This window comes from Microcaecilia unicolor, chromosome 1, assembly GCF_901765095.1.
Source record: "Microcaecilia unicolor chromosome 1, aMicUni1.1, whole genome shotgun sequence".
NCBI classification, from domain to species: Eukaryota; Metazoa; Chordata; class Amphibia; order Gymnophiona; family Siphonopidae; genus Microcaecilia; species Microcaecilia unicolor.
The window spans coordinates 45,032,128-45,054,184 of NC_044031.1; the positions used below are offsets into that span (position 1 = coordinate 45,032,128).

Genomic DNA, 22,057 nt, shown 5'->3' on the forward strand with positions numbered 1-22,057 from the left:
AGCATTTCCTGATTTATAAGACTTGATGGAAAGCATCTGATGGTCCATTAAACACGTACGAAATTCCATGTAAATGGATCACATTTGCACCAGTCTGGGTAACGCTGCTGTTCTAGTATTTGCAAGAATGCTCTTCATGTGTCTGGGGTCAAATATTACTACTAACAAAAAAAAAATACAAGCCTGAAATGAAGATAGTTCCACTACAATATCAACTGTGTGCCATCTACATGGTGTTTGGAAAAAAAAAAGGACCCCTTACACAGTTTCAAAATACTTTGCAATTGTTTAAACATTTAGCATGATCTTTAAAAATACATTAGTACAATGGGGGGGGGGGGGGGGGGGGGGGGGGTTCTTACTTAATTCATAATTTTTTTTTTTTTTTAATTTAAATCTTTTTATTGATAAAAACTTCTGTATAACAAACATAGTACTTCAACTTCCTTAAATACAGATATAAAATACCATCCAATTTTCCCCTCCATCAATAAATTTTCTCCCCTTATTACCCCCCTAGCCCCCCCTCCCTCCATCCCTTTTACCTCTTAAACCCCATGCTATTGATTTTTATGAATTCCCCCCCTCCCCCTCCCCCCAACTATACGTGTGCCAACCACCCTCGTAACCGTGACCACCCCCTCTTTCTTCTCAATTCCCCATCCCTACGGTATGCCGTGAGTCTTTCCATGAGTACAAATTGCTCCACTTTCTCCCTCCACTCCCCCATGGAAGGAGGATTCTTATCTTTCCACCTTCGGGCAATAAGACATTTAGCCGCCGCCATACCCCAGCGTAGCAGCTTGCTTCGCTCCCAGGAATCACTGTCATTATGTAATCCCAATAAGCACACCTGTGGGCTGCACACCATTGAAATCCCTGTCATTTTAACCATTGTTTTGATAACCTCTATCCAAAATGGCAGTATCCGTTCACAGGACCACCATATATGTAGAAAGGAGCCCCTCTCCTGTTCACATCTCCAGCACCGATCAGAAGCAGTCGGATACATCTTTCTAAGACGTTCAGGGGTATAGTACCACCTAGACAGTACCTTGTATGCATTTTCCTGTACTAACGCACACGTGGAAGCCCGCCGAACCTCCCCACATATCCATTCCCACTCCTGATCTGTGAAACTATATTTCAAATCCAGCTCCCATGCTCCCTTGAAGCGGAATGGGGTTGGATCACTACCCCTAATAAACCTATAGATTACTGAGATAGTCCTTGGAACCTTCTGTAACATACCCCACAAATTCTCCAAGCTCTCCTGCTCCTGTACTTTGTTCCCCCTCCACCCCATGGACCCCATAAAATGTTTAACCTGTATATATGAGAACCGATCACTTTCCGGCAGCCCATATTGAGCCCTAAGATCTTCAAAGGGTTTCATCTGTTGTCCCTGCAACAGGTCCCGAAAGTTTAGGATACCTAAACGCTCCCATCTCAGGAATACCCTATTCTCCTTTCCCGCCCCAAATTTTGGTTCCCATCGGATCTCAGCCCTAGTAGACACCCTCTCTCCCTGTCCCCACTTCCTCCGAAAATGCTCCCACACCTGTAAGAGGTATCTACAAAACGGGTTATCCACCCCTGCTAGCCGAGCTTCCAAACCCTCAGAGGTCCACAAAAGAGATCTCAAGCTCCTCAAAGGAAAATACTCCTGTTCTAACTGACATACCAACTTGGTCTGTTTCCTCTCCCACTCAAGCACCATTTTCACCTGCGCTGCGTAAAAGTACCACTCCAGGCGGGGCAGTGCCCTACCTCCTCTTTCCACCTCCCCCCACAGCACTCTCCTTGCCAATCTAGGATGCTTACCCTCCCAAACAAACTGTAGTATCAAACGTTGTAGCTTTTGCAACGTCCCCCTTGCCAGCGCTACCGGCAAACACTGGAACAAAAATAACAATCTGGGGAGAATATTCATTTGAATGACTGCCATCCTTCCCCACCAAGATACCCACATTCCTTTCCACCGTGACAGATCCTGTCGGATGCGCTCCACAATTTTCCCATAATTCAAATCAAAAAGTTTTTTAGAATCCTTAGGTATAACCACCCCCAAATATCTTATCCTCTGCTTAGCCCACTTAAATGCGAATTGTTGCTGCAACTGGTGTTCCATGTCTTGAGACACTGTGATACCCAAGACTTCACTTTTCTCCATGTTGACACGGAGCCCTGCGAATTGTTCGTATTTCCCCATCACTTCCCCTACTACCCTTAGTGTCTTCTCCGGGTCTGTCACATATAGTAACAAATCATCTGCATATAGGGCCAGACGGTGTTCCCTCATCCCCACCATAAAACCCTGGCAATCCGGGTGTTCCCTTATAAGCACAGCCAAAGGTTCAATATAGAGAGCAAACAAGAGCGGGGAGAGGGGACACCCCTGTCTAGTCCCCCTCCGAATATCAAAAAATGGTGTGTAATGCCCATTAACCCGAAGTCGGGCTCTTGGGGCCCTGTACCTTAATTCATAATTTGTGTTCAAAGTGTCCTTCAACCTTAACACTTTCACAAAGTCTTTGATGTCATTGAGCTGTTGGCTCCATGAATTCTGGGGTTTCTTTGATCAAGAGCGCATCTGCTTTCGAACTTGATGCACTGGGGGCTCCATCTTGTTGAAAAATAAAGTACTCAACAACGTCTCGAATTTCAGGCAGATGTTTCTGCTGCAGTAGGACATTTTTGGGTTATTTGTAAAGATGTTGGAGGTCCCTCCCCCCCCCCCCCCCCCCAGATGCCACGGGGCTCATTTTCGAAAGAGAAAAACATCCAAATGTGTCATAAAACAGCATTTGCATGAATTTCTTCACAAAATGATCAAAACGGTATTTTTGAAACCTATTTTGCAGACTTTTATCTATCCAATTCATCTGCAGGGTATCCAAATCACAATGGGGTGTAGGGGGCGTGTCAGGGGCACTTAGAAACATAGAAACATGAAAGTAGATAAGGGCCAAAAGGCCCATCCAGTCTACCTATCCTTCTTTCCTAAGGGATCCCACATGCCTGTCCCACACTTTCTTAAACTCTGACACAGTCCCTGTCTCCACAACCTACACCTGGAATCAATTCCACGCATCCACCACCCTTTCCATGAAAGAGTATTTTCTTAGATTCCTCCTAATCCTATTTCCTCTCAACTTCATCATATGACCCCTCATTCCAACAAACAAGCACCTGCACACACCATGCAAACTGCCCCGACTGTAGCATGCAAAGAAAAAATAAAATCACAGAAAGGCAGCATACCAAATCCCACTCCCTTTCTCTAATGCAGGCGATATTAATAGTTGCCAGGGTCCACATCCCTCACCCCTCCATCTTGTCAGGGGTGGCACCCCCCCCTTCCAAGCTAGTCAACTCTTTTTTTTTTTTTTAGGTTTCCTTGGGCCTCAAATTTTGTTACTGCATTTCAATCATAAACTTACCGGAATAAACCAAGTTCGAGGCCAGAAGGGTATGGTATAATCCACCAGGGAACATGAGACTTAGACATTTTAAAGCCATAATGAAACAAAACAAAAATGTCTAAGGCTACAACTTCAACGTTTTCGTCTACACCTGCTTTTAGAATGATTTTATATTTCAACAATTTTATTGATGACATCTCAATAAGTATACATACAAAATATTATGCATTGACATTCAAAATATGCCAACTTTCCTCAACACGTGCTTAACACAACATACCGTCATCAAACTTTTAACATTTATCCCCCCCTTTCCCTGATTCACTTTGAAATACCTTCAATCACCATCAGTTTCTCGTCTGCCCTTTAATCATCCCCTTGTTCCCCCATCCCTCCCTCCTCCCCTCCCCATTTATCTCAAAGCCCTCCCTCTTCCCTCTCTCGCATCCCATACCCCCCTACCCCCCTGAGCTTGGGACTCTGATAGCCCAGGTAGGCCTCTCCCCATCCCCAACCATTACTGGAGAAGAGGTATGAAGGGACTGCTAGGCCTCAAATCAGGGCCGGTCTTAGCAAGTGCGGGGCCCTATGCAGACCAATTTGACGGGGCCCCACCCTAGCCCCGCCCTAACTCCGCCCCACCCCCACCCTAGCTCCAGAGCCGGCCACCCCTCCCTTCGAGCTCCAAGGCCCCCAGCTCCAGGGCTTGTCGTTCCTGCACAGTCAATGCCAACTGAAAACCATGTCTTTTTCACAAACACAGATACACCCTAATCCACTATAGAATAAGTAGTAGTAATATTTAAACTTTCTATTTAGACAAAAATTAAACTGAACCCCCAAGATGCCAGACTCTGCATACAATACAACACCACAGAAACAGAAAATGTCCCCTAGTACTGTGCAAAATATAAAAACAACAGTTGTAAATTTGAAAAAAACCTAACAAATACCAATCACCACTTTACAAATTAACAAATAGAAACAAAACAAATATAGAAAATAAAATAATACCATTTTATTGGACTAATACATTTAGCTTTCAGAGGCCAAAACCTCCGTCCTCAGGTCAATACAGTACAGAGCTGTTACAGTATCCTATCCTGACCTGAGGAAGGGGGCTTTGTTCTCCGAAAGTTTGTCAAAATGTATTAAAATTAGTCCAATAAAAAAATTACCTTATTTACATGTTCTATTATAAACATTTAACACAGCTACAATACTATATCCTAAAGCAAAAAAATAAAAATATATATTTTATTTACAGTTTGTCGTCTCTGGTTTCTGCTTTCCTCATCTTCTTTTCACTGTCTTCCTTCCATCCAGCATCTGTCTTCGCTCTCTCTCTGCCATCCAGTGTCTGCCCTCTCTGCTGTCCCCTCCATCCAATATCTGCCCTCTCTCCCTGCCCCTTCCGTGCACATCTGCCCTCTATCTCTGCCCCTTCCATCCACTGTCTGCCCTTTCTATCTCTTCCATCCACTGTCTGCCCTTTCTCTCTGCCCCTTCAATCCACCATTTGTCCTCCCTCTCCCATCCATCCGGGTCTGCCCTCCCTCTCGCTCCCCCTTCCATCCAGGATCTGCCCCTCTCTCTGCCCCTTTTTTTCAGCCCCCAGTTCCAGCCTCACTATCCCACCAGTCCCCCGTTTCAGCCCCAGCCCTTTTCTCCCACCAGTCCCGAGCTTCAGCCCCCAGCCACTCCTCCCTGTCCCCTTTTCAGCCCCCAGTTTCAAACCCAGTCCCCAGCCCTTTTCTCTCACCAGTCCCAAGCTTCAGCCCCAGCCACTTCTCCCTATCTCCTTTTCAGCCCCCAGTACCCACAGTTTCAGCCCCTGCCCCCTTTCAGCCTCCAGTCCCAGTACTAGCCCCGTTATCCCACCTACCCTCCTTTTCAGCCCCCTTCATCCACATGCCTTGTATTAGAGCCCCCCTTTTCAGCCCCAGAACCATTCTCCCACCTGACCCACGCATGCCCCATTTTCCCACCAGCCCCATGCATGGCCCCCATTTCCCATATGGCCCCTTCTCAAACCCCAGTTCCAGCCCCCTTCTCCCATCTGAGAACCCCCATCCCACACCCTTCTCCCGTCTGAGTCCCCCTTACCCCTCCCCAACTGAGAACCCCCATCCCACACCCTTCTCCCATCTGAGTCCCCCTTCCCCCCTCCCCCCAACTGAGAACCCCCATCCCACACCCTTCTCCCATCTGAGTCCCCCCCAACCCGACCCACCTACCAACTCTGTTCACCTCCTGCAGCACCCACTAACTTAAAAAAAAATTGAGAAGTGCCAAGTAGCAGGCAGCACCTCGCGTCTGCCCTGCTAGTAAAAATCTCCTGCACGTCTTCAGGCCGGCCTTCCCGCATTAAGTCCCGCCCTCCTCTGAGGTAATAGGCTCTTCCCGCATTAAGTCCCGCCCTCTTCTGAGGTAATAGCCTATTACCTCAGAGGAGGGCGGGACTTAATGCGGGAAGAGCCTATTACCTCAGAGGAGGGTGGGACAATGCGGGAAGGCCGGCCCGACGACGTGCAGGAGATTTTTACTAGCAGGGCAGACGCGAGGCGCTGCCTGCTACTCGGTGCTTCTCAGTTTTTTTAACAGAACAGCGATTGATTGATCGTCGGGGGGAGGGGTGGGAGCGGAGGCCGGGGCGACCCCAGGCGTGCCGCGCAGGGCCCCCTTGAGCGCAGGGCCCTATGCGGCCGCCTCGGTCGCCTCGCCCTAAGACCGGCCCTGCCTCAAATCAAAATTACAACAAATTAAGGCACAAAAATGTGCCCTAAGTGACCACTGCAGGGAATCAGGGATGATCCCCCCCCCAGTGGTCACTGCCCCCCCCCTCCAGCCCCCCCAAAGAGGTAAATAGAAACAGTGCATACCAGCCTCTATGTCAGCTTCAGATGTTATAGTCAGTTCTGTTAGAGCAGCAAGCAGATCCCTGGAGAAGTGTAGTGGTTGGTGCAGTGAGATGTGTACCTGGAAGCTTTTAGATGAAATCCACAGCAGTGCCCCATTGCTCTTTTGGGATGTCTGTGTGGCCAGTCTCCTAAGAATGCTGGCTCCTCCTTCATCTCAATGGCTTGATTTTGTGCATTTTTCCACTTGGATTTTTTTTTTTACGAAAATAGACCAAATAGATAAATGCACAGAGTACAAAAACACCAAGCATGTGGCCATTTTTTTTTGGGGGGGGGGGGGGGGGGGGGCGGGGGAAGATAGACTTTTGCTGTTTCAAAAATGGCTATATTTGCTATTCAGATTTGGGATGTTTCGCGTAAACGTCCAAAGTCCGCCTTAGATGTCACATCGAAAAAAGCCCCTCCAAGTAGGAGGGAAGAAAAAAACCTCAGAACCCAGAGCAGAGACTAACATTCAAATGTCTCAGTAGATGGCTCAATTTCTCTTTCATAAGTCATAAAAAACTTCCAGAGCCAATTTTTTAAAATATGATTTTTAAATTTAAGTCAATCTAGCTCTGTTTAAATGTTTTTGAACCCAGCGTATATTATGCATTTTTCAATTTTTTGAAATGGAGTAAAGTTTTGAAGATTACACTTTAGTTGCAAGTGTGTTATGCAGGAATTTGCACACTTTTAAAATCATATTAAAAAATTGGATCGCTGAGTTTTTTTTTAGCCAAGTCTGTTGAGACATTTGAATGTTAGTCTCTGCTGTGGCCTCTAAGTCTTTTTCTCCCAGGCTCCAAGTATATGTGTCCCATGTACATAGTGTATAATTGCATTACAATTATCGTCATTTCAGATTTATATTTTTTTGGTTTGGATTAACTGGTCTGATCGTCTCTTGGTTTATCAGTAGTCAAACCTGACTTCCACAGCCTGGGACACCACATTCAGTTACAACTCACGTACCTTCTCTTGGAGCATGTGTTTCCTCTGCTGTCTCATCCTCTTCACCAGCTGAGCTAGGTCTGGGATCCCATTGCCAGCCTCCACCTCCTGCATGGCTGCATACATAAGGCAAAAAGCCCCTGTCCTTCCAACCCCAGAGCTGGTGGGAAGATACATATTACACTGTGTTACAGACATTGTATGTGTCTTTCAATTTTTCGTTAGGGTAAGGTACTGTATGAGGAAAGGGCAGAACTGCTGCATTTCTGTGACTCTGTCTTGCTGTTTGAATTGTCTTCATATGATATGAAAGGAAATTTTACTGTTTCTACTATACAGTGATAGTAGGCCCAGTATTCTTACATCTGGGTTATGTCATCCAACAGAGCCAAGTTAAGAAGCTGCCTAGCATATACAGCTATTAGAAAATTCTAGCAGTGTCCACCGCGCATGCATAGGTGCCCTCACACCAGAACGCGTAAGCGTGGGCTCCTCAATAGGGATACATGGTTGACTTCAAGGCCTCAACGTTTCACGAACCTATTATAGCATTGTTTTCAGTGAGCCTGGTAGATAGGGATTCCAAAATGTGAGATTACTGACAGCCTGCTTGTCCTTGGGAAAAGCAGAGTTATTCACCTGTTGCAGATGTTTTCCGAGGACAGCAGGCTGTCAGTAATCTCACATTTCGGAATCCCTAGCTACCAGGCTCACTGAAAACAATGCTATAATAGGTTCGTGAAACGTTGAGGCCTTGAAGTCAACCAACTTTAAAACAATATACATACTAGTTGTGAAGATGCAGTCTGAAGCAGAACAAAACTAGGCCTAGGAAGGTGGGTTTGGATTCTAGACACCAAACAAATTTTGCATGACTCTCTGACCAAACTGGCTGTCACGTCAGTTATCCTGCTCAAGGAACCAATAAGATGTGAATGTGTTGAATGAGGACCACGTCACAGCCTTGCAAATCTCCTTGATGGAGGCTGTTTTCAAGTGGGGCTACTGATGTACCCCGGCTCTGACATTATAGGCCTTGACATGACCCTCTAGAGTCAGCCCAGCCTTGGCAGAAGTGAAGGAAATGCAATATGCTAGCCAATTGGAAATAATGCGTTTGCCAACAGCTACCTCCATCCTGTTTGGGTCAAAACCTGGGTGGACTTTCTATGGCTTTTAGTCCACTCCAGACAGAAGGCTAAGGCTCGCTTGCAGTCTAAGGTATGCAGTACAACTATCGCCAGGATGGCATGCAGCTTTGGAAACATGCTGGCAGCACAATTGACTGGTTAAGATGGAACTCAGACACTACCTTAGGAAGGAACCCTAGAGTGCGTGTGGAGAACCACTCTATTGTGGCGAAACTTAGTGTAAAGGTGGACCAGCTACTAGGCCTGAAGCTCACTGACTGAGCTGAAGTGATCACACCAAAAACATAACTTTCTAAGCCAAATACTTCAGATGACAGCAGTCAAGTGGCTCAAAAGGAGCTTTCATCAACTGGGTGAGAATGACATTGAGATCCCAAGACACAGTAGAAGGTTTGACCGGCGGCTTTGTCAACATCAAACCTCTCATGAATCGAACAACTAGAGGCTGCACAGAAAATAGTAAGCACTGATTGCACTGAGGTGTACCCTACAGAGTTGGTTTTCAAACCAGAATCTGAGAGGTGTAGGGGATATTCAAACAGTTTTTGAATAGGGCAAGAGAGAGGATCTAGGGCCTTGCCCTCACACCAAATGGCAAACCTTCTCCATTTAAAATAATAACACTTCTTAGTGGAATCTTTCCTGGAAGCAAGATTTTGGATACACCCTCAGGCAGATTCAAGGACTGAAATTCTATGCTCTTAACATCCAGGCCATGATGGCCAGGGGCTGGAGGCTGGGATGCAGAAGGAACCCCTTGTTCTGCACTATGAGGGTCAGAAAATCTCCCTGACTCCTCAGAGGACAACTCCAGAAAAAGAGGAAACAAGATCTGTCTTGGCCAGAACTGTAGCGATTAAGATCGTTGTTCTCTAATCTTGCCTGAGTTTCAGCAAAGTCTTCCCTATGAGAGGTATCGGGGAAGCTATGCCTATAGAAGACCCCCCCCCCTCACCCAATGAAGGAGAAAGGCATCTGATGCTAGTCTGTTGTGTGATCCAAGCCTGGAGCAGAACTGAGGGATCTTATTGTTGACATGAGTGGCGAAAAGATCCACCAACGGGGTGCCCCATTCTTGGAAGATCTTGAAAACTATGCCCAAGACCACTCGTGAGGTTGCATTACCCTGCTCAGTCTGTCCGCTAGACTGTTGTCCTTGCCATCCAAGTATGTTGCTCGTAGAACTATTCCATGAAGGAGGGCCCGAAGCCACATCCGTACACAAGGGGTAAGATCCCAAACTTCCCTGCTAGTTCACATAATAAGTTGCAACCTGATTGTCAGTTTGGATGAGAACAATTTGGTTCTGTAGTCAAACTCTCAAAGCCTTTAGAGCATTCCAAATAGCCCTTAGCTCCAGGAGGTTGATGTGGAGATCTGTTTCAGCAGACCACATTCTTTGTACGTTAAGCCTATCCACATGAGCCCCCCCCCCCCCCCAAGTTGGATGCATCCATTGAGGAGGAGGAATTTGGAATGTGAGTCCCACAGTCAAATTGGTCTGAATTGTCCACCAGAGGAGGGACTAAACAAGCTCTAAAGCAACTCGGATGACATCTACTAGGTTCCCAGTGACTTGAGACACTGAGAAACCAGAGTCCATTCGACACTTCTCAAATAGAGGCAAACCATGGGAGCAACATGCACCGTAGAGGCCATATGGCCCAATCTCAACATTTGCCGAGTTGTGACCTGCTTGTTGCTCTGGACCTGCAAGGTGATCACTCTTGCAGGGCAGAAAGGACCAAGCTTGCACCATATCGAGCAAGATGCCTATGTATGCCAATCACCGAGTTGGGAGAAGGTGAGACTTGGGGTAGTTTATGACGCACTCTAAGAGCTCCAGCAACCGAACAGTTCTCCACTTTGACTCTTGCGCTTCCTTCCTGCGATGTGCTCTTGACCAGCCAATTGTCCAGGTAGGGAAACACAAACTCCCAGTCAGCTTAGCGATGCTGTGACTACTCCTAAACATTTGGTGAAGACCCTGGGAGATGACGAGAGGCTAAAATGCAGAACATGATACTGGCAGTGGTGTTTCTCTACTCAAAATCTGATATATATATATGATCCATGGCAGAGCTGCTGAATTGCTTACAGAAATGTAGAGTTGAATTGCATAGTTTACAGGTAGAGAAAGCAGAGTTCATGAGGCATTTGCTTAAAAAGAAGTTTTTTTGAATTTGGTAATGTCTGGTAGTATGTTGGCAAGAAGTTTGCGGGACAAAGTGAGAGGGGCTACTATGTTGAAGATTAAGGGGCCAGATGGATCCCTATGCTAAACGGATGGGGAGATTCATGAACATTTTATTCAATACTATAAGAAATTATATAGTTAGGATCTCATTTAAATGTCTCTGATAGTCAGGATTATCTTTCTCAGGTAACTTCCCACGCTTCTCGGAGGCTGATTTGGCTTTTCTTGAGGCTCCCTTTTCCTATCAAGATATCTTAAAAGTGATAAAGTGGTTGGTTGGGGGCAAAGCTCTGGGTTTGGATGGTTTTAGTGCTAAATTCTATAAAGTGTTTTGTGCGGAGGTGAGCCCCCTCCTTTCTCCAGATAGGCAACTCAAGTTGGGAGAGAGAGAGCTGTCACGGTTGTGGCCGTGCCCCTACATCCAGACTCACCTTCTTCCAGTGATCTGGCTCTGACTTCTCTGGACTGTCTTGTCCCTGCATTGATGCATCTGCTGCTTAGTGTGCTTGCAATCCAACCCTCACTATAATCAAGCCTCATTCCAAGTTGTGACATCATCAGCAAGTCTTTTATTAAGCACCTGGGAACTCTCATGCTTTGTCTTTGCAAGAAGTCTCTTAATCTTATTTTTGTGTTACCTGTTTAGATCATATCCCTACTTGGCTTTGATCCTGGCTTTGTTCCTGAGAGTCTTGCTCCTTAAGATCTGTTATGTGTTTCTATGAGCCTTGTACTTCAATGCTTTGTTTCTGTGAGTTTGCTTTTGAACCTTTTTCCTGAAAGCCTGGCTCTACAGCCACACCCTGCCTTGGTGTCTGATCTGTTTGACTCTACCCTTGGCTCCTGCTTTTAGTCTAGTCCTGCTTTTGAATTTTGCTTCAGTTAAGCTCTGTGTTTAAGTCTACCTCTGTGTTAGCCAAACTCTGTTTCTGCTTTTTGTATGCCCTGTTCTGTGTGTCTGGTTCTTGTTTGTACCTGTATGGACTACTTTTTAGTTAGCTTTGGTTTCAAGCTCTGCTTGTACTGTTTCTGGGCATGTGTAGTTCTTCTCTGTTTATTCCGAGAGTCTGTAGAAGCCAGCATCGTCCCTAATTACTTCACTGCTATGCAGCTGTGTCTGCTACCTCTCACTCTGCCTTGCCTTTCCCTTCCCGGCTCTGGGTGCTGGTAAGCATTTGCTTCTTTGTTTGTCTTCCTTGAAGCCTGCTTTAACCCTTTGTGTGCTGTTTGTGACCTGGCTCTTTTGAGCACTTCCCCTTTACTGACTTGTGTATTAGAAGCAGCTTTTCCCTTAGTCTGTTTAGTCCTTTGTCTGCTATGTTTGCTTCCTGGCTCTTGTGAGTTCTGTTTCTGCTGTGTGTTTGAGCCAGGTTCTGCTCCTGCTGTGTGTTTGAGCTAGTTCTGTCCCAGTTCCCTGCTAAGCCAAGTCCTGTTCCAGAATCCTGTCCCAGCCAAGTCCTGTTCCAGAATCCTGTCCCAGCCAAGCCCTGTTCCAGAATCCTGTTCCAGCCAAGCCTGGTTCGTGAATCATGTTCTAGCCAAGCCAAGCCTGTCGTGAAATCCTGTTCCAGCCAAGTCCAGTTCCTGAATCCTGTTCCTGCCTTGTCTTGCTTCTGTTATTCTTGTTGACTCACTCCTCCCCCTGTCTTGCCTGTCCAGTTGTGCTTTGTCTTGTCTCATTCAGTCTAGTCCTCTCCGGATCCAGTCCTTGCCTTGCCCTTTTCTGGACCCAGTTTAATCTAGTTCCGTGTCTTGCTTTGTCTTGTATTGCATGGGTCCCAGTCCCAGTTTTAATCCAGTTCCGAGTCTTGCCTTGTCCTGTCTGGGTTCCAGTTCTGGCCCCTTTGCCCTGTTTTCCTTGCCTCACCTGGATCCGGTCCGGTTTTGCCCATTGTGTTTAGTTACCCCTGTCCTGCCTTGTTGAGTCTTAGTTTATTCTAGTCCAATCTGTTTTGACTCCTGTCTGCACCAGCCCAGGTGATTTGTCAGCCATAGCGCCGGCTTTGGTCCAAGGGCTCACTATTCCTGAGAGTTGTGCCAAGCGCTTGGCAGAGAGCATGCGAGAGGCTGGGATTTCTGTACTTTTGAAACCGGGTAGGGATCCAGAAGTTTTTGGTTCATAAAGACCGATCTCCCTTATAAATGTAGATATCAAAATTTTGGCAAAGGTTATGGCACATAAGATGGGCCAGGTACATCCTAGACTTATCCATTCAGATCAGTCCGGATTGCAGCCTGGAGACAAGTCGCTGATAATATCCATAGAATGCTGATAAAAGGCAGAATGAATATGTAGTAAAATAATATAACAGTTTATGTACTTGTTATGAATGGTTGTCCAGTATGTGTTGGTGTTGTTATCTTTTAGAATGGTTGTTTTAGCTTGCTGTGCTTTCCTTTCATTTGATGGAGTTCTTTTACGTTTGTTTTTATTATGATTTTTATATTGCTATGTAAACCGTTCTGTTTTGTGAATACAATTTGAAACGGTATAGTAAATGAATAAATGATAAACTGTGCAAAGCCAGAGGCCTTTTTAGTTACTGATGAAGATAAGGCCTTTGATAGGGTAGCTTGGCCCTTTTTTTGGCAAGTTATGTTGGTTATGGGGTTTGGGCCCCAACTAATTGGATGGTTACAACAATTATATGCAGGTCCGATGGCTCAAATCCGTATTAATGGTGGGTAAACTGGCCCCTTTTCTATAGAACAGGGTACTTGACAGGGTTGTCCCCTTTCTCCATTGCTCTTTGTGCTTTCTATAGAACCATTTACTCAAACGGATTCGGTCTTTGAGGGACATACGAGGAATTGAGGTGGGAGATGACATGAATAAAGATTGCTTTATTTGCGGATGACCTCTTATTTTATATTACCTCTCCAGGGTTGACATTGCCTCTCTTACTACAGGAATTCTGTGCTTATGGGGCTGTGTCTGGATATAAGATCAATTATGATAAATCGGAACTGAATCTCGGTTGTGGCAGGATTTTCCTTTTCGCTATTTGGGAATTCAGTTACCTAAAGACTGACGCCAGGTTTTCTCTTTAAATTATCCAGTCTTATTGTGACAGATTCAAGGAGACTTACTGCATTGGCATAAAGGCTGGTTGACTTGGTGGGATCTCATAACTGCTTTTAAGATGAATATTCTGCCACGCCTTTTGTTTCTTTTCTAGACGCTCCCGGTGGCTGTACCTCGGTCTCTTTTGAGTGTTCTTCAGACAGATATCTCCACATTCATCTGGGATGGGAAGCCCTCCCAGCGTCATCAAAAAATGATGTGGAAGGCGGTTGAATTGGGGGGCAGAGGTGTTCCCAATGTTCTTTTGTATTATTGGGCTTGCCAATTAAAGGTGACTTGGGCCTGGGAATGTGGACTACATTCTGCATTGGTTAGGCTAGAAATACATGGACTGCAGATGTTTACCTTGCAGAGGTGTCTCTGGGCTTCTCTCTTTCCAAAATCCTATCAGCAGATTTCAGAAAATCCACGGGTATCCCATCTGCTTTCTTTATGGAGCTCCCTTAAACCTAGATTCAGTGGTGACCATCGTTCTTCATCATTGGCCTATACGAGCTATGAACCTGCCTTTAAGTTTGGGTGGGTTCTTTGACCTTACAACGTTGGGGAAGCTTAGGTTTGCTTAGGTTTAGGGATTTGATCCTGTTTCCGGAGTTACAAAAGAAGGTCCGAATTCCTGCTACTGATTTTTACACTTTTCAAGTCATACACTACAGTTCCTTTTAAGGGTGGTTGCCGGCAGATCCTGATGAGACAGAGTATTTTGGAAATCTATGGAAGGGTTTGAAAAAGTCGAGGGGAGTGGTTACCATTATTTTAAGTAATGAAAACCGCTTTGCTCTGCTTGACAGTTAAAGGTGGTATAGCAAGCCATAAATAAATAAAAAATTATTGGTTCTTTATAGGGGGAGGAACTTTGGAAACATACTTTTATAGACCACTGGGAAAAAGATTTTGGGAGTACACTGACAGTGGGTGAATGGCAAGCAGTATGTTTGGAGGTTAAGAAAGCTTCAATTTGGGTCTTGTTGCAAGAGAATGCTTATAAAGTCCTTACCTGATGGTATTATACTCCAGTACAGTTGCATAAGATGTTTCCCACAGCACCTGAAATTTGCTGGTGCTATGGTAAAGACCGAGGGACATTTCTACATATCTGGTGCAAATGTGACTTAATTTAGGATTTTTGGACTGCAGTAACAGAATTACTTACTCTTCAATTGGGGACTCGTTTCCTAAGGAACTTAAGTGGTGCTTATTGGGCCTGGGTAATCGACAAGACCTTAAATGGAAGCAGAGATTCAAATATATGTGACTTGAAGTGGCTAAATCTGTTATAGCTGCTCATTGGAAGCACTCTGCAGGCTCCACAAAACTAAATTGAATCTTCAAATTGTGGATTGTTAGTGAATTAGAAAAATTAACTGATAAACAGTTTGGGCGTTTATAGTTACTGCTGATGAATGGACTCATCTGGAACCCATCTTGCGACTGGGGCGGCCCTCGTGAGGGTCTTCAAGGTTTTGCCCGGGGGTAGGGGAAGTTATTACGATAGCAATCTGGGGCACTGAAGAGTACCTGTGCTCCAGAGTAATGCCAATTGGTTTCTTTTGCAGAAGGTAGGGGGTGGGTTTTGTGTTGGGACTGTAAGAATGGGGAGGGAGGGAGGGGCTGTTTTTCTGCTAAAAGAAGTTTTTATGTTTTTGCTGCGTTTAGTAATATTCTTGATAGTTTGTATTTCTATGCGTAAACTAATAAAAATTGTTACAAAAATAAATAAAAAGGGAAGGTACTGAAAATAAAAATTATGAATAAAATGAAAAAATTAGAGGGAAAACCTGCATGGCAAGGCACTGAAAAAATATCTGTTGAGACAAGCTGAAGCGAGACCATGAAGATGCGACCTCTCAGATTTGCAGAAAAAAAAACAGACTGAGGAACCTGCGCTCATGCGGGAAGGCCCCCACGCATGAGCGGTGGGATACGGTTAGAATTTTCTAATAGCTGTATATGCTAGGCAGTGTCCACATCGGGCTCTGTTGGATGACGTTCACCCAGATGTGAGAATACGTACGACGACCTGCTTGTCCTCGGAGAATAGCATTTACCCCCCTCCTGCATTCCCCTAATATTGCATATATGTTACACAGAATGGTTTCTGATCTTTAAACACAATGTAATGTTAGACAAAGGGAAGCTCAGTAAACATATAACACAATTTTTAATTTATTACGTCACTTATTTGAGGAACAAAGTTATCCAACACCCATATCACCCATGTGAAAAAGTAACAACATTCTTGGTTAATCAATCAAGTGATCAAATTTAATTGATAAATAGATTCAGTTGATCTAACATGGCCAGGCTTGATTGCAGCCTGCTCTGTTGAATCTAAACCTCACTATACATTGAACCTTACCATGAGAGTGAAGTAGTCACCGCAAAGTTTCTATAAGAATACAATGACATGATCAAAGGAAATTCCAGGAGAGATGAGAAAAAAAGTTGATATCAGTCTGGAAAGCGTTATAAAGTCATTTCTAAAACTCTGGCATTCCACCAAAGCTTAGTGAGAGCCATTATCTTCGAATCAAAAAGCGGTGAAATCATCTTCCCACAGTGATAACATCCGGAAGTTACAAACATCCCAGAAGAATATCAAAGAACTGCAGGCCTCTCCAGCCTCAGCTAAGGTCAGTGTTCATGACCCCACAATAAGAAAGCGTGAACAAAAATGGGATTTATAGGAGAGTAGGCAAGGCAGAAACTGCTGCCATCCAACAGTAATGTCAATGCTCGTCTCATTTGCAAAAACTCAACTGGGTGATCCCCAAAGCCTTTTAATATAATATTCTATGGACAGATGAGCCAAAAGTGGAATTCTTGGGACAACATAGGACTCATTATGTCCAGTGTAAAACAAATTCAGCATTCCACAGTCAAATATGGTGCAGATAGTGTAATGGTGTGGGATGCTTGACTGGCTCAGGACCTGGAAAACTAGAAAGCATGAATTTTGCACTGTACCAGATAAATTTTAAGGAGAATGTCCAGTCACCTGTCTTTGAGCTGAAGCGTAACTGGGTTATATAGTGAAAGAGTGATCAAAAAAACTAGTCTACATCTGAATGTCTGAGGAGAAACAAATTAAAGTTTTGGAGTGGCCCAGTCAAAGTTCTGACTTGAACACATCAGAGATGCTGTGGCAGGACCTGAAACAAATTCATGCAGAAACACCTATGAACATGTCTGAATTAAAGCAGTTCTGCAAAAAAGAGTCGGCTAAGATTCCTCCACAGCGATGTGAAAGACTGATATCAAATTAAAGGACGTGTTTGGTTGAAATTATTGCTGCTAAAGGTGGTGCAACAGTTATGTTTAGGAGGCAGTTACTTTTTCACATGGGTGATATGTGTGTTGGATAACACAGTTTTTTTTAAATAAATTACGTTATAATTTAAAAACACTGTTGTGTGTTTATTCAGGTACTCTTTGGTGTGTGTGTGGAGGGGGGGGGGGGGAGGGAGGAAGGAATCTTTCATATCACGTCTCTAATAGATTAACTTCTTTAATGTCTATTCTAGAACCCCTCCTCCAGGGCCACACAGATGCATGGCAAGCAGTCACAGAGTATGCAACCCTACTTGACGGAAGGAGAAAGACACTGAGATCTACGTACATACTCAAAGCGAAAATTCCTGCCACTGTGTACAATGCTGCATGTGTCTAGTACCACTATAGAAATGATAACAGTAGGAGTTCTACGCTACACACAGAAAGACTAAGAATGGAGAAGGGCAGCTTACATCACAGCTGTGGAAAACATTGACATGCTGTTCAGACACGGAGTTGCAGCAGGCTAGAGGTGACACTGCAACAGCAGTATGGCACAGGAGTAGGAGGTGAACAAGTCTAGGTATCTTTACCTGCAATGCACCACGATGGGGGTATGAAGGGGGCGCTGATGTAGGTAATGACCATGCACCTCCTGGATAAACCGTAGCAGGTTTCCTTTACTATCTGGCAGCCCTCTGTAAGAAAAAAATCAGCCAACAATGAACACATCACTGAGTTCATGGCGGAGGCAAGTCTCTTCACACACATTTTGATTAGTGGAAAATAATAGCTGTCTCTCATCTTAAAGGCTTCTTTCTCTCTGGGACACATAGAGGGGCATAGAGGGGCATTTTCGCAAGAAACGTCCAAGTTGTGATTTGGACATCCTTGCAAAACGGCGAAATCCAGGGGCGGGGAAACCTGTATTTTTGAAACAAGATGGACGTCCATCTTTCGGTTTGAAAATACCGTCAGAGACGTCAAAATCCTTAAATTTGGACGTCCCTAGACATGGACGTTTCTGACTTTCGGCGATTTTCGAAAACAAAGATGTCCAAGCCAAAAACGTCCAAATGCAAGCCATTTGGATGTGGGAGGAGCCAGCATTTGTAGTGCTCTGGTCCCCCTGACATGCCAGGACACCAACTGGGCACTCTAGGAGGTACTGCAGTGGACTTCATAAAATGCTCCCAGGAACACAGCTCCCTTACCTTGTGTGCTGAGCCCCCAAAACTATACACCACTACCATAGCCCTTATGGGTGGAGGGGGGTACCCATATATGGGTACAGTGGGTTTTGGAGAGCTCACTGTTTCCTCCACAAATGTAACAGGTGGGGGGGGGGGGGGGGGGGGGGGGGCTGGGTCTGCCTGTCTGAAGTGAACTGCAGTACCCACTAAAACTGCTCCTGGGACCTGCATGCGCTGTCATGGACCTGAGTATGACATCTGAGGCTGGCACGATATATTTTTAAACATGTTTTTTGAGGGTGGGAAGGGGTTAGGACCACTGGGGGAGTAACGGGAGGTCAACCCCAATTCTCTCCAGTGGTCATCTAGTCATTTCGGGCACCTTTTTGTGCCTTATATGTAAGAAAAACACATCCGGGTGAAAACATCCAAGTGTTCATCAGGGACGTCCTTGTTTTTTTCGATTATGGGTCAAAGATGTCCAAGTGTTAGCCCGCCTTTGCTATGCCTCCGACACGCCCCCTTTGAAATTTGGACGTCCTTGCGACAGACTGCAGTTGGAGACATCCAAAATCGGGTTTCCATTATACCGATTTGGATATCTCTGGGAGAAGGACGTCCATCTTCCGATTTATGTCAAAAGATGGACGTCGTTCTCTTTTGAAAATGAGCCCAATAGTGTGATACAATTCATGCAGGGGACTGTCCATCCATGCTGTAGAAGAACGTACAGCTCTGGCCATGAAGTGAACTGCAGGTGGATGATGGTACGCTTCAGGCTCTGATCCCGGTACTGAAGTGTGATCATCCTTTCCACATGGGTCTCAACCACCTTGTGGCTGGTCAGGGTTAACGTGATTGGCCCTTGCACCATAGGCTGTCCTCGCTCTGTCGGGAAATAGCGGACTACCTTTTGCTTAAAAAGTAAAAGAAAAAGAAAGATGAAGTTTTAAGAACTGTAAATTCAAATGAGCAGGATTTAAGCTTCATATTCCTACCCATTTAACTAAGCTCCAAAGACAGGTATGTGCAATTATATTCACCTGTACAAAAGTATGTTCAGTAAGTTCAGCTTAAACTTCTGTGATCAAGCAGTACAATTAGCATATCCATCATCATCTGCCTGGCTGAATGTTGGAAAGGCCTCTTAAGTGCATCTGTGGTGATCCATACACATATACATAACTTGTATCACTATGACTTTTCTATACCTCAAACAATGGCAACCCGTGGCCTGATGAGATTACTAGACAAATACCGTATCTCCAGCTTCAAATGCTGTTCTCTCTGCCACAGTTTAAGGACCTAGTTATTTTAATGTTAACTCTGTGCAAGAGAGAGACAGTCTTATAACTGGAGATGTGTGAGGCCTTACCTTTATGCTGTCAAGGAAGGGAAATGTACACGTAGTGGTGTTTTTTTTTTTAAGCTATAGGCTTTATTCTGTGGAGTTTGACTGTCACATTTTGTTTAAGATTATTTAACATTTTATCTGGTTCTCCATCTTGAGCAGTATTTATTTTAACAAACAAATAAAGTAGCTTTTAGAAAAGGAATTCTCAAATGTAAACTTAGAAACCACACACAATGACAGATAGTGACTGTGGCACCCATCTGGTCTGCTCATTTTCTCTTCCAGTTGCAATATTACCGATCCTACATGATCTCTGCAGTAAAAGGCTCTTTGTGCTTATTCCTTTTCTGAATTTCATTACCGTTTTCACCTCCACCCCCAACCCTTGGGAAGCTGTCTCAACGTCCACCATCTTTTCTGTGAAATATTTCCTAATTTCACTACTGAGTGTATCTCTTCTGCCCTCATACTATAACCTCTTATGCTAGAATTTCTTTTTCACTGAAAAAAAGGTTTGTTTCTAGTACATTAGCTGTATGTTTGAAGTATCTGAATGTCTCTCTGATATCCTTGTTCTCATTCTTTTGTCCTTTAGGGATCCACTTTATCATCACATGCCTTGAAATTCAGGACCATTCTTGCTTCCACCACCTCCAGGCATCCATTACTCTTTCCAAGATGCTTTGATGTCCCCATGCATACTTCCTACCCACCCCCCTCCTCCCACCCTGTCAGACTGTCATAGTAATGCTTGAACGTTTTCACTTATATACACTGTCAGCTAGCACATTTGCTTATTTCCGATCTGAGGAAGAAGGGCAACCTTCGAAAGCTAATCAAGAAATGTATTAAGTTATGTCCAATAAAAAAGGTATCTTATTTTCTTTTCCATGTTTTATTTTGTTTGATTTCTATAGATTCTACATGGAATGTTGCTATTCCACTAGCAACATTCCATGTAGAAGTCGGCCCTTGCAGATCACCAATCTGGCCGCGCAGGCTTCTGCTTCTGTGAGTCTGACGTCCTGCACGTACGTGCAGGACGTCAGACTCACAGAAACAGAAGCCTGCGCAGCCTTCTACATGGAATGTTGCTAGTGGAATAGCAACATTCCATGTAGAATCTCCAATAGTAGCAACATTCCATGTAGAATCTCCAATAGCATCTATTTTACTGTCATAGTAATGCTTGAATGTTTTCACTTATATACACTGTCAGCTAGCACATTGGCTTATTTCCGATCTGAGGAAGAAGGGCAACCTTCGAAAGCTAATCAAGAAATGTATTAAGTTATGTCCAATAAAAAAGGTATCCTCTTATTTTCTTTTCCATGTTTTATTTTGTTTGATTTCTATAGATTCTACATGAAATGTTGCTATTCCACTAGCAACATTCCATGTAGAAGTCGGCCCTTGCAGATCACCAATGTGGCCGCGCAGGCTTCTGCTTCTGTGAGTCTGACGTCCTGCACGTACGTGCAGGACGTCAGACTCACAGAAACAGAAGCCTGCGCAGCCTTCTACATGGAATGTTGCTAGTGGAATAGCAACATTCCATGTAGAATCTCCAATAGTAGCAACATTCCATGTAGAATCTCCAATAGCATCTATTTTACTGTCATAGTAATGCTTGAATGTTTTCACTTATATACACTGTCAGCTAGCACATTTGCTTATTTCCGATCTGAGGAAGAAGGGCAACCTTCGAAAGCTAATCAAGAAATGTATTAAGTTATGTCCAATAAAAAAGGTATCTTATTTTCTTTTCCATGTTTTATTTTGTTTGATTTCTATTGATAATCTTTCCAAGAGGAAATATTTCCTGATGATGTTTTTGATGCCATCTCCGTGTAGCCTCATATAATAAGAACATAAGAATAGCTATACTGGGTCAAAGCAATGGTCCATCTAGCCCAGTATCCTGCTTCTAACAGTGGCCAATCCAGGTCACAAGTAACAGTCAGAAACTCAATTGGAAGCAACATTCCACACTACCAATCCCAGGGTAAGCAGTGGCTTCCCCCATCTTAATAACAGACTATGATCTTTTCCTCCAGGGACTTGTCCAAACTTTTTTTAAACCCAGATATGCTAGCTGCTGTTACCACATCCTCCGGCAACGAGTTCCAGAGCTTAACTATTTTTTGAGTGAAAAAATATTTCCTTCTATTTGTTTTTAAAGTATTTTCATGTAATTTCATTGAGTGTCCTCTGGTCTTTGTACTTTTTGGAAGAGTGAAAAATCGATTCACTTTTACCTGTTCTACACCACTCGGGATTTTGTAGACATCAATCATATCCCCCCCCTCAGCCATCTCTTTTCCAAACCGAAGAGATCTAACTTCTTTAGCCTTTCCTCATATGAGTTCCATCCCGTTTATCATTTTGGTCGCTCTTCTTTGAACCTTTTCTTGTTCCACTATATCATGTCTTCTAGTTCTAGTGTTTCTCCTCATTTGAAAATGGAATGTTTGTTCTGTAATAACTTTCAGGTATTTGAAAGTCTGTATCATAACTTTTGAATA

At 44.3% G+C, this 22,057-nt stretch overlaps 1 protein-coding gene across 1 annotated transcript in view; it reads right to left on the minus strand.

The window, feature by feature from the left end:
• Window positions 1-22,057, minus strand: part of PTPN23 (protein tyrosine phosphatase non-receptor type 23) — a 157,639-nt gene that overhangs the window by 12,185 nt on the left and 123,397 nt on the right. Inside the window, exons 21-23 of the mRNA XM_030196672.1 lie at window positions 18,910-19,094; window positions 17,579-17,683; window positions 7,301-7,439 (exon numbers count right to left, since the gene is read on the minus strand). Of these exons, the coding sequence (XP_030052532.1) occupies window positions 7,301-7,439; window positions 17,579-17,683; window positions 18,910-19,094 (429 nt within the window). The remainder of the gene's footprint in view (window positions 1-7,300; window positions 7,440-17,578; window positions 17,684-18,909; window positions 19,095-22,057) is intronic.